The 13,391-nt window shown below is 48.1% G+C and overlaps 1 protein-coding gene across 1 annotated transcript in view; it reads left to right on the plus strand.

Moving 5' to 3' along the window:
• Positions 1-13,391, plus strand: part of GRIK4 (glutamate ionotropic receptor kainate type subunit 4) — a 456,521-nt gene that overhangs the window by 259,478 nt on the left and 183,652 nt on the right. The window contains exon 3 of the mRNA XM_047753544.1: positions 11,787-11,951. Within this exon, the coding sequence (XP_047609500.1) occupies positions 11,787-11,951 (165 nt within the window). The remainder of the gene's footprint in view (positions 1-11,786; positions 11,952-13,391) is intronic.

The following is a 13,391-nucleotide window of genomic DNA, read 5'->3' on the forward strand; positions in this document are numbered from 1 at the left end:
TCTACTGTGCTGCGAGAATGATAACCCTGAAATGCAAATCTTATGATGTCAGCGTCTGTGCAGAGTCCCCCTGTTGTTTTACCTGAATTCCCTGGCGTGATACACAAGGTCCTTCATGCTCTGGCTCCTGTCCTCCCATTCAGCCTCCCCTGCCGCCGCCGGGGGCCCAGGCACCAGCTGAAGCAGCCACCCCCGGCTTCCTCATGCCTTGGGGGGCTCCCTGCATGGGAACACACTTCATTGCCCTGCCTCTCCAGGGAAACTCATGTGTCTCCTTCAAGATTGCCTCTTGTGTGCACCTGGTACAGTGCCTGGTAGGTAGAAGGCCTCACTGCGTGTGCGCTAGGTAAATGCATGAGGCCTTCCCTAAAACTGCCCTCCACCACCTGGAAGAGTTGGGTTGTCCTGTATCCATGCTTCCTTAGAAATCTGTGATTCCCTCTAGGAACCACTTACTTCATTATACAGTAAAGGTCTGTCTCTCTCCCTGCACCCCTGCCAACCCCCAAGAGGGACCAAAGGTTTGAGAGACAAGAACCTGGCCTTAGTTGTCTATGATTCCCCAGCACAGTGAGCACCTGGGTGACCTCTGGCTGGAGCCTAATATGATTTGGTCAATCGCATACTGTAATTGGGTTGTGACCATTTGCTTTTATGGTCATATCTTATCCTTTTCTCTGTATATAGTACTTTGCTTAAGATAGGCATTAAATCGGTGTTTGATGAATTAATAAAGGAATGATTGTATGAATGGATGTATTACTTATACCAATTACAAAGCACAGAATTAAGTGCTTAATGAATGACACAGATGAAAAGTGCTTTGGGGGATTTGAAGAGGAAAAATCAGCTGGGCTAGAGCAGTGCAACTCTTGCCTGGGACAGGGTGGAAGTGGGCATGAGAATGGAGCATAATTTAGGTAGGGTTTTGATATGGGTAAAAAAAGGCTGAGACCTTTTCCAGGAAGAAGAGACCACCTGGAAAAAAGGCACAGGCAGAGTGACAGCAAGGATTGCCGAGGTGTAGCCAGGTGGTCAAAGAATTGAGTAGAATGTGAGCCTGGAGAGGCATGAGGGGGGCCAGGTTGTGGGGGGTGGGGCCAGTCTAGCGAACCTGCAGTGGGGAGTGGCTAGATTAGTGCAGGAGAGACAGGAGGCAGGAAATAGGTTAGGGGTATTACCGGAAAGAGGTAGGGGTGGCTGCAGTGGGGACAGAAAGAAAGCTATGGTTGGGAGGCAGATCCCTGAGTGGTCCTTAGTGACTGAGCAGAGAGAGTGGCTGAAGGATGGGGAGAGTGCAAGGTGGCTCTGACATGGAGAGCGTGTGGGAGCCTGATGCTATTAATTGAAACTGAGAGGTCGGTGAGCGCCTCCCATTCTATGAAAAATAAAGGGTTACATTTGAGACATGGAGTTTGGAAGGACGTCCAAGGGGACATTTTCTTTCAGCGGCCAGAAATTGGAGTCTGATGTGTGGATAGAAGGTAGGGTTGAAGATAGAGGTTCTGGACTTTTCTGTATAGAGCTGATAGTTGCAAATGCATTCATTCTTTAAGGGAGAAAGTATACGTCAAGAGAAAGTGAGCTGAGGGCTAAATCCAGAATGTGAGATCTGGGAACACTGCCAGCTAGGGTTCTATAGAAGGAAGGGAGTGAGGGTCTGGTGTCTTTCAATCCATCTTATTGCTGAGTAATGTTTCATTGTATGGCTAGATCCTACTTTGTTTTTATTCATTCACCTCTTGATAGTTGTTTCCAGTCTTTGCTATGGATCAAGTAATTTTGAACATTTCTGTACATATTTTTGTGTCGGTGTATGATTTCTTTTCTTTTAGATACATACCCGGGGTGGGATGACGGACTCATATAGTAGGTGTTCCATTTAATGGTCACACCCCATCGGCCAGCTCCATCAGTAACACATGACAGTTCCAGGTCCTCCACATCCTCACCAACTTGGTATGGGTTGAGCTTTTAAGTTTTAGCTGCGCTCATGGGTTTCTGGCACTATCTCATTATGGTTTTACTTTGTATTTTCCCAGTGATTAAGGATGTTGAGCGTATTTTACAGACGATTTGCAGCCTATATAACCTCTTTGTCGAAGTGTCTCTTCGAATCTTTTGCCCGCCTTTAAATGTTGGGCTGTTTGATTTCTTATTATTGAGTTTTGAGAATTCTTTGTATATTCTGGATAAAAGTCTTTTATCAGGGATAGGCTTTGCATATAATATTTTCTCCCAGTCTGTGGCTTATCTTTTCATTCTATTAACAGTGTCTTTTGAAGAGCAGACATTTTCAACTCTGACAACATCCAGTTTGTCTATTTTTAATTTTATGGGTTTTGCTTCTGGTGTTACATCTAAGAAGTCTTTTTCTAACTCAAGTTCACAAAGATTTTCTTCTGTACGTTTTATAATTTTAAGTCTGTGATCCATTTTTGTGTAAATTTTTATATACAGCATGACACAGGGGTTTTTTTATGTATATAGTATGCATAAGTTTTTTTTAAACACGTGAGAATCCAATGGTTCCAGCACTATTTGTTGAAAAGACCTTTTTTTTCACTGTACCTTTGTCAAAATAAGTTGTCCGCATACATATGGGTCAGAGTAGTAATTCTGATGGAAGAATAGAAGTCTGCATAAAATTCCTCAAAAGTCAAGGCAAATTTGGCTCACACATTTGTAAAACACCTCCTGTTATCAGGAAGGTGCCAGGCACTGGGGACAGAAGAAAATTAGAGAGTGAAAGTTAAGGACTAAACCAATAATTGAAATAGAGTGTAAGAGGAATGGGATTCTAGGATTATACATAGTTGGGATATTTGATCAACCTTTGGGTCCAGAGAAGGCTTCCAGGAGGAGGGGAGGTCTGAGCTGAGTAAGTAAGAGTGGTGAGTGAGCCAGCATAAGCAGGCAGGAGAATGAACAAATGTATGCTGGCACACAATGGCACTGGGTGTGTGTGTGTGTTAGGTGGTACTCTGTGTAGTTCAGTTTTTCTAGAAGGTAGATACGGATGAGCAGAGAAGCAGAATATAAGGTTCAAGAGTTTGAGCCAGGCCTTGTCTGCCATATCAAGCAATTCATTGATGTGGGGATTGGAAGCGAATAGCCGGGGTCTGCACCTTAAAGGCATCACTCTGGTAGCTGTGTGGAGGTGTGCCTGGGACGTGCTGGCTAGTGGTTAAAACTCTGGTAGCAAAATGAAGTGAGAGTTAAGCGGTTGCAGTCAAATCGTTGGGATGAAAGGACTGAGCTAAAACTGCAGTGTTGAGACCCGAGAGGAAAGGGGTGATTCGAGAAATTTTGAGGGGAGAAAATCAGAAGCAACCGAGAGGTGGGTAATTGGGGTGAGGCCATGATGACTGGCGAGCTGGTTCTGCCATTAACTAACCGCAGGAATGTCACAGCAAAATGCAGGAGCGGAGAGGGTGGGTGTAGTCTGGGTCTTACTATTTGAGATGCTCGTCAGATGCATACGTGGAGGTACCATCAGACTGGTGGACATAAGTCAAGTATCAGCGTGGAGGTGGCTGTGAACAGGGTGGCCTAGGAAGCTCCTGGGAGTGAGGTGAGAAGAAGGCAGTCTGCATAGACCCTTGGGGCTCCCCAGGATTTAAAAAAACAGGCAGGAGGAGAGTACCCCCTGAGAGAATAGGCAGGGATGGAGGCGGAAAGTCCCAGGGGCATCGTGTCATGGAAGCCGTGGAAGCTGAGAGTCTCAGGGCAGCAAAGAACACTCGGAACCCTCAGATGCTAAGAGAACCCCAGGAGGTGGCCTGATGAAGCGGTCATGCAGCCCACAGGCTGGACCAAAGCTCCCCTTAAGAGCTCGGTGATCTTGGGCAAGTTGCTTAGCCTGCCTCTTTCTCAGTTTTCTTACCTGTAAAATGGGACAGCAAGCTGTAGGGTCATGTGAGGATTAAATGAGATAACACACACAGTGTTCTTAGAACAGCACCTGGCAGGTACAAACAGCAGTGCCAGCTCCCAACGTAATTAGACAAGGAATCCAAATAGTCTGCTGCCTTGGATAGAAATGACTATTGAGGGTTCTTTACCGTGTGAGCACGGTTTGAGTGGGGTGGGGGCGACGGAGAGGAGAGTGTGGGGGCTGCGAGTGGGTGTTGAGGAGAATGTGGGATGAGGCAGAGTCAGCAAACATTGAGCAAGTCACTGGAGAAGCCCGGCCTGAATTGAAGGTGGGGGAGAAGGTGGGCCAAGGGACGTGCTTGCTCGGTGTGGCCGGTGGAGGGCCCCTGTGGGAGTGGAGGGCTCTGACCACATCTTAGTGGAGGGGAGTGAGCCGGTCTGGGGCAGAGACGGAAGGTGAAGCAGAGCAGGGAAGCTTGGTGAGGCCGAGAGCTGGGCATGGGGGGGCTCTCCTGGAAAGGAGCCTCCTAATCCAAGCCCGATGGAAGGCAGGGTCGCAAAGGTGAGGCGTGTCACCAAGAGTGGCCTCAGGTTAACCAGTCCTTGGGCTGAGAATGAGAGCTGGTGGTGGCCAGAGGTTAAAATCCGTGTTACAGTCTGAATTGTGTACCGCTTACCCCAACTCACACGTTAACGTCCCAACACCCAGTGCCTCAGAATGTGACTGTATTTGGAAATAGGATCTGGAGAGAGGGAATTCAGTTAAAATGAGGTCGTATGGTGGTCCCTAGGCCAACATGACTGATGTCCTTGTAAGCAGAGATTAGGACACAGACACACACACTGGAAGGACCTTGTGAAGACCCAAGGAGAAGACGGCCGTCTGCAAGCCAAGCAGAGAGGCCTCAGAAGAAACCAAACCTGCCGATACCTTGAACTTGAACTTCTGGCCTCCAGAACTGTGAGAAAGTCAATTTCTGTTGTTTAAGCCACCTCGTCGGTGGTGCTTTGCTAGGACAGCCTCAGCAAATGGATGCTCTGTAACATGCAAGGACAGAAACGATGGTGGGACAGGGTTGCACCCCAGGTGAGGTGAGGTGGGTGTGAGTTTGTGGTGGGAGCAGCCTGCACAGCGGTGGGATTGCTTCCAGCAGGAGGAATGACCTTGACCGACAGGAATGAAAAGGGGCACTGAGAGGACAGAGGTGAGAGAGGAAGCTGGTGCCAGTGAGTGATGGTGATGCGGTTATGGCCAGGGCCCTGGGAAGCAAGCAACCCGAAGCTTGGCTTGGGAGCAAAGCCAACTGGTTCTCTAGAGGCTCACATCACCTCTTCTTGTTAGCACAGGGCTCTAAGCAGCTGAGCCGAACAGTTGTAGATGTATTATAGATACTGCCTATAAAGACGCTCCAGTAAAACCTCTTTATTTCTACCCTTAAAGAGGTAAGAGTTATCGAAGTGCTTGGAAATCTTCAGCAGCAAGACTCTGGAAGAACCAAGGGGTGGAGGATTGTCCAATCCCGAGGGGTCACCTGTGGGCTGCTGAGAAGTTGTGGAGGGAGGGCAAGCCTGTTCTGATGTGCACAGGTGAGCAGAGGGCACAAGAGCCCTCGCCCCAGGAGGAGGGCTCCATGAGGTCCTCCGCCCTGCAGAGGAGCTGCCCCCAGGCCACGCCGCATCCAATGCCTACTGCCCTGGGCACAATGTGTGCTGCTGGCTGTCAGCATGGAAAGGCAGTGGCCTGGCATTCTCTCTTCACTCCATGCCATTCACTAAGGGCTCAGTGCCTGCGCGTCCTGGATCGCGCAGCTGCTGAGATGAATCAGGCCTGGCCCTCACCCTCAGGGTGCAGACTGTGGAGGAGAGAAAAGATGGACAAATAGGCAAAATAAATAATAGAATGTCAGAAGTGGTTCCTGTCTGAGGAAGGGTACCGGGCACTTTCTATGAGAGTTCTAAGGAAGGGGGAATTGATTTGGGAGGGGGCGTCTGGGGAGATTCAAAGGAAGCAGGGATTGCACAGGGCTTTTAAGGTCCATGCTAGGTGAACAAACTCATATATTGGAGTGGAAAGAGAATTACCCTTTCAAGACAGCACGTGGAAATGGAAGGAGAGCGCTGGGCTGGGGAGCGGGGGGAGGGCTTCTTGGAAGAGGTGGGTCTGAGGGGGAGAAGAGGCCTGTAGGGAGAGGGGGAACAAGGGACAGTGCCAGTGTCGGCAGAGGCATGGAGGAGGGAACACAAGAGGCCAGCCCAGGTCCTAACTCGGAGATGCGGTCCCTTCAGAGATAGAAGGGATGCTGCGGGCAGAAAGGTGTGACAGGTCTGATGCCACCCTAGAGACTGGATTGGGACCAACCCTTCAGACAATGGGAAGGCCTAAGGGGTTTGAGGGGGTTGGTGATCATATGCCCTCCCCTGGGAGGTCATGGCCACACCCTTTAGGGGTGAGCAAGAAGCATGCAGTGAGCAGACCTGGCCTGCCTGCCCACAGGGAGGTGTCCTTGGCAGAGGGGACATAGGCTGGTGGGCCGAGAATATGGAGGGGCGCTTGGATGGAGGTGGGCAAAGTTAAGAGGCTACCCTCTCCTTGGTGTGAGCCTCAGAACTCAGAGAGGTCCTATCAGAGAGTCAAGCTCCTGGCTCGTGGGGAGAAAGCCCAGTGGAAATAGAGGGCTTTTGTGGTTCCTTGGACAGGAATGTGGGTTCGCAGAATCATTGCACAACCCCCTGTCTGGAAAGGGGGGGCAGATCCCAGTCCCTGAATGTGTCTCCCCATCTTAGTCTGGCCCACGCCATGGCCCCAGACTGCCCAGCCTCACCGTGGCTGCAAAGCAGTGAGGGGGTTGAGGGTTGGCGGATGAGGTGGCTGCTCCTGAGGCATCAGCTGGGCCCTCGGTCTCCTGCCCATCACCCAGTTGAGGATGTTCTCAGCCAGAAATTAATCGTTGTCTAAAACCTAAAACCTAAAAACCAGTGCCCAGAATGGTACAGGGATTGGGAAGGGAGACAGGACTCTGGATCTTAGAGAGTGGGTGAGCACCCACCCCCTCTGAGTGTGGAGTCCTGAGCGCTCAGTGTTGGGGGGGCCCTCCTGTGCCCACATCCCCTCTGCTCCACCCCCTCCCTGCCCCCTGGCCTTGATCCCTCTGTCTCAAAGGGTGTCCAGTGATACTCTGTGACTTGATTGGGTGGTATCACAGGGCCGGCTGGTGTCCTGCACGTCAGGGTTTATATTAGCTCATTGTCTTTGTCAGCTGAGCTGCCATAATAAAACACCGCACCCTGGGCGGCTTCAACAACAGACATTTATTTCTCAAGTTCTGGAGGTTGGAAGTCTGAGGTCAAGGTGCCAGCAAGGTCAGGTTCTGGTGACAGCCTGCTTCCCCTCTCGGAGGTGGGGAGTCGGGGAGGGAGCCCTCTCTGGAGTCTCTTCTTCTAAGGACAAGAATCCTATCAGATCAGAGCCCAACCCTTATGCACCTGTTGAACCTTAATTAACCTCTTCAAGGTCCTATCTCTAAAAGCAGTCACTCTTGAGGACTAGGGCTTTAAAGATGAATTAGGAGGTACATAGTTCAGTCCACAGTACAGATCTTATTTTTTATTTTTAATTTTTTTTCTTTTTTGGCCATCCCATAGCATATGAAGTTCCCAGGCCGGGAATCAGATCCGAGCCACAGCTGTGACCTACATAACAACTGCGACAACCCTGGAGGCGAGACCATGCTGATCTGTTGCGCCACAGCGGGAACTCTACACATCTTTGTTAAAATCGAAGTATAAGTGAATTACAATGTTTGTTAAGTTATGCTATACAGCAAAGTGATTCATTACATATATATATATATATACACACACACACATATATATACACACACATATATATATATACACATATATATATATCCTTTTTCATATTCTATTCCATTTTGATTTATTCCAAGGTAGTGAATATGGTTCCCTGTGCTATGCAGTAGGACCTTGTTGTTAATTTTATGTATAGTTGTTTGTATCTGCTAATTCCAAACTCCTAATTTATCCATCCCTCCCTCCCCCACCCCGCCTTTCCCCTTTGGTAACCCTAAATTTGTTTTCTATGTCTGTGACTTTGTTTTTGTTTTGTAAGTAAGTTCATTTGTATCATATTTTAGATTCTACATATAAGTGATACCATATGATAATTGTCTTTGTCTGACTTACTTCACTGAGTATGATAATCTCTAGGGCCACCCATGTTGCTGCAAATGGCATTATTTCATTCCTTTTTATGGCTGTGTGCTATTCCATTTTGTATATATACCACATCTTCTTTATCCATTCCAGTCAGTGGATATTTAGGTTGCTTCCATGCCTTGGCTATTGTAAATAGCATAACACATGCTCTACAAAAAGGAGAGAAAGGGCAGAACCAGGAGGCTCTGGAACAGAGTGTGTATGTGTGGATGTGGGTTGCCACTGTGGTATAGGTATAAATGCACCCTTTGTGTACTGATGGGGCAGAGGTAAGTCCAGTGTGACTCTGTAGCACGAGTAACTTGATCAAAATGTTACTGAAGTAACTTCTCTTCTATTCTAGAGAGAGGCCTGAGCTAGATTCACAGAGACCTGGGGATTTTCTGAGAGATTATTTTATTAATTAATATCTTTTATCACCAGTGACCTAGTAGATATTTAACAGGTCGTAGATGAGAAAGTTGGTAATAGTGAGGTCACTCAAAGAGAACGATAGCTGCCCCAGTCTAAAAATCTCATAGGGGTTGGGTGCCTGACCTATGGGAATTCCCACGGGTCCAGGGTCCCCTGTTGGTGTCTCATAGCTGGTTTGCCTTGGTGAGAAGTCCTTTGTGCTGACTACAAAGCCTGTGTGCCCTGCTGTTGTGGATTGAATGCTTATGTCTTCCCAAAATTCATATGTGGAAACTCAAACTCCGAATGTGATAGTATTAGGTGGTGGGGTCTTTGGGAGGTTGACTGGGTGTGGGTGAGGTCATGCCGGTGGGGCCCCCATGAAGGGATCGGTGCCCTTTTCAAAGTGACCAGAGAGCTTGATCTCCCCCCATCTCTGCCATATGAGGACAGAGTGAAAAGTCAGCCATCTGCAAAGCAGGAAGCAGGTCCTCACCAGAGCCCCATCATACTGGCACCCTGATTTCTGACTCCCCAGTGCCCAGAACTGTGAGAAATAAATCCCATCCACTCTATGGTACTTTGCGATAATAGTGTAAGCTGAGTAAGACCTAGCTACCTAGTCCCCTCCCTTCTCAGCAGCAAATCCCTAGGAAGACAAGTTTCACTGGAAGGAAGATAGAAGGTTAAGGGTACAGGGTTTATGTGAGACCGACCTGGGATCCCCTCCCTCCTCTATACTCCCCAGCCCTGGGAACATGGGCAGGGCACTTGACCTCCCTGACCTCTGTTTTCTCATCTCCAACTGAGGATGACAAGATACACCTCCTTCATGGAGTTACTGCAGAGAGTAAGTGAGACTGTGCCCCCTAGGATTTCCCCTGACATCGACACTGGATAAATGTGTACCTCTTAGCATAAGGCTCATGTGCCGTGGACCCTGCTGCCTCTTTCCCGTGGCTCGTGCAGGATGGCACCAATTCCTGACATTTTAGATGTCTCTTTTCTATTCTCTAAGGCTCGGCTCATGGTTTGTATTATATTTTTAAGAGCGAAACAGTTTTTCCCCACATCACATCTTTTGGGGAGCCCCACTACCTAAAACTGTTGGATGTGGAGTTGTGCTGGTTGAAGCCGGTGGGGGCTAGAGAACCCCATGCGAACTCCCCCTCTGCTTCTTGAAGGAACCCAAGGGCCCTCCGAGGAGCACCCTTTGAGAATCACTCCTCCGGACTGCCCACTTCCCTTCTATTCCCCAAACCTTCCCCCCTGGGACAGCACAGAGCAATGGTTCAGATTTCCGTTTCCTGAATAATCATCTCATTCTTGTCTTGCTGCCCTAAGGTCACCTGGGTAGGAGTATTAGGTGTCCCCAGGCTCTTCAGTCTTGCATTTCGGGTCCATTGGCTGCTCCCTCTGGTGGCTAATCCTATCACGGGTGAATGGACTTGGCTGTTAACTCGCAGCAGCCCACTTTTTTGCCTAGTTCTAAGGTTACACTTTTGTCTCCCCACGGCCAACCTGTGTAAATGAAATCTAATTTTTATTGTTCAGTAAGGCTAGGCCTATAAATAAATCCACAAATCAGAAGAAAATGCTTTGTCATATTCTGTGTCCTGGTTTGGGTTTGGAAAATGGGTCACCAGAGGTCTGGGAACACTGTACAGAAAAGGCAGCATAGAAACGTGTCTCCGTGCATACCAGCCACTGAGACTCAAGGGCCATGTGTCAGTGAAATCTTTTTGGCTTGATTTATCAGAGGTGTTCTTCTGAGGCTTCAACCTCTGCAAGATAAGCTTGATCTTTCTTTCTTGGAATAGCTTTATTGAGATATAATTTATATACCACACCATTCACCCATTTGAAGTCTATAATTCAGCAGTTTTTCATATATTTACAGAGTTGTGTATCCATTTCCATGATCAGTTTTAGGACTTTGTCATCATCTCAGAAGAAACACCGTGTACATTTCAGCCACTCCCCATGGCTCCCCCACTTCCCCTCCTCCACCACCACCACCACCATTGGGACTTTCTGTTTCTATGGATTCACCTGTTCTGGACATTTCATATGGATGGAATCTTCCAGCATGTGGTCTTTTGTGTCTGGCTTCTTTCAATGAGCATAATGTTTTCGAGATTCCCCTGTATCGTGGCACACCTCAGTACTCTATTCCTTTTTATTTTTGAATAGTATTCCATGTATGGATATACCACATTTTGATTATCCGTCCATCAGTTGATGGACATTTGGGTTTTCCCATTTGGGGGCCATTGTGAATAATGCTGCTTGGAACATGTGGGTACAAGTGTTTATGTAGAGATTTTCCATTATATAACTTTCTCTACCAAGAGAATGAATGATATCAATGGCTAGATTTATTGAGTGTTTGCTGTGCTCCAGATACTGTGCTGAGCACTTCACATGTATTATCCATGTAATCGTCACAGTAGCCCAAAGAATAAGCTCTTGTGCCATTTTACAAGGGAGGAAACTGAGGTCCTATGGCTACCACAGGGCAGAGCTGGGATTTGAACTCAGGTTAACACTTATCCATAATACCCCTTCCAGCAGTCAGATAACTCTTGGGACCACACCACTCCAACCATTCACGTTGACTAAATCACACTGGTTGAATTGGTATGGTGTGTGTCCCTCTTATACATTGTCTTACTCAATCCTCCCAGCCACCCCACGAGGTTGTCTGACTATCTGTAATGTTCAATGAAGAAAGAAGTTCGTAGAAACTATGTGGCTCACTGGGTGACACGTCTCATTTGTGTCAGAACTTGGAGAGCCAGCATTCAGCCATATCCTGCAGCTACTCCTTGATAGCACACCTCTGCCTCCTTTAACCCTGTATCACCTCCAGGAGAGTGTCTCATGCCCAGAATGCCCAGAATACCATTCTGTCATGTGCCCAGAATGCCATTTGCAAAGGACAGCCACCATCTCCCTTTCTCTGCATGTGTGTGCCTGTGCGTGCGCCCATAAAGGTATATCCAAGGGTATCACCATGCCCGAGCCTAGGGACCTCTTGCAGGTAGGACCCCTGGTGGCTGGCCTTGGCATTACAGGCTTCCTGAGGTGGATTTCCACATTAGAATTCACTGCTACTCCTGGCTACAAACTGAGACCCTTATCACACAGAGGACTTGTTTTGGGGACAGTTCTGAGAATGGCAGGCTGGAGGTGGAAGGTGGCAGAGGGGGGAGACTGGAGAATGAGGAGGGGTAACGGTAGAGGGTACCAACTGTGTCCCTGTGGTTGCCTGCCCACAGCTGCTATCTTGGATGACCCCATGGAGTGCAGCAGAGGGGAGCGGCTCTCCATCACCCTGGCCAAGAACCGCATCAACCGCGCTCCTGAGAGGCTGGGCAAGGCCAAGGTCGAAGTGGACATCTTTGAGCTTCTCAGAGACAGCGAGTACGAGACTGCAGAAACCAGTACGTAGAATGGGCAGGGCTGCCCTCTGCTCCCCTTGCTGGCAGAGGAGGGGCTGGTGGTGTGAGCTGCACCCATCGCCAGGCCTGTGATGTAGATATTCCCAAGAGAGGGAGAGGAACGTGCACCAGGAACGTGCCCCTACAGGGCTTAGTCTAGACAAGATCCTAGTTTTTGTGGCTAATTATGTGTGGAGTGAAATCAAGACAGGAAATTCATTCATTCGCTCATTTACCCACTCATTCATTCCTTCATATATTCGATTCCTTCGTCTCCTGGACAATTTGTACACATGTCCCTGAATGGAACCTTGTATGTGGTTAAGAAAGGAGAGATACGGCCAGCCCAGGGGTGATGCAGTCCTTGTACATCTGTTCCCTGTCTTGCTTTCTTGTGCTGAGAGCAGTTTTGTGGGAAGAAGCAGAGACTTGGGCTGGAGTTCTGCACTTGCTCTGTAGGTAACCTTGGACAAGACTAAGTAGTCTATTTAACCTCAGTGTATTCATCTGTAAAATGGGAATGCCCGAGTCTACTTTGCAAATCTTGGAACTCATTGTGAGCTTTAAACAACTTACAATATAGGGAAATCCTCTGTCAATTGCAGTGCTTTACAGACATACATAGTAGGTCACTTAAATCACACTCATGGAGCTCCTACTGTGCTCTTGGTGATGATTTTAATTTTCCCAGCAACGGAGAGTTGTGTTATAATTCCCACTTTGCCAAAGAAACTGAGGCTCAAAGACATTAGACAACCTACCCAACCTCAGAGCAAGTCCTGGGCCCCGAACTTACATCACAGCCCTGCAAGTCTAGTGTCTCATCTGCTCCACCTCTTGTGCAATTCTCTGGTGTGTTGCTGTTATTACCTTGACGACTTTATAGGATGAGCTTCCAAGTTAGTAGGATGGTGCTTTGCAGCAAAGCTAGAGATGAACAACTCCAGCTCGGAGGGAAGGAGGGGGGCCCCTCAGCCCGGAGAGGCAGTGGCCTCTGTTCCCTAAGACCCTGGGGTCCCATCTCCTTCTTTTTTAGCCCATTTCAACCTTTAATGACACTCAGTGGCAAAACCAAATCAAACCAAAGAACAGCTTGCTTAAGTATACATGTCAGACAGCTGGTCTTCTATGTGTGGGTCCAGTGATGCTTGAATCGGGGCAATTAGCAGTGCAAGAGAAGAAACACGTTTACACTGGCTTAAGTAAAATTTGCAGGATATCGTATGGATCCAAAGAGGGTGAGAAGGGAGGAAGGCAGTGGCTCTCTCTATCTCACAGCTTCTTTATAAGCTCTTGCCTTATCGAACCCATGCTCCTCCCTCTCTGCTAGTTTGGTTTCCCTACCTTATTCATCATGTCCCAGAATGGCCATCCAGGTCCAATTTATAGCTTGTTCATTCATTCAGGAAATTTATGGAGCATATGCTCTATTTCAGGCATGAT

The sequence above is a fragment of the Phacochoerus africanus genome, chromosome 11 (genome assembly GCF_016906955.1).
Source record: "Phacochoerus africanus isolate WHEZ1 chromosome 11, ROS_Pafr_v1, whole genome shotgun sequence".
NCBI lineage: Eukaryota > Metazoa > Chordata > Mammalia > Artiodactyla > Suidae > Phacochoerus > Phacochoerus africanus.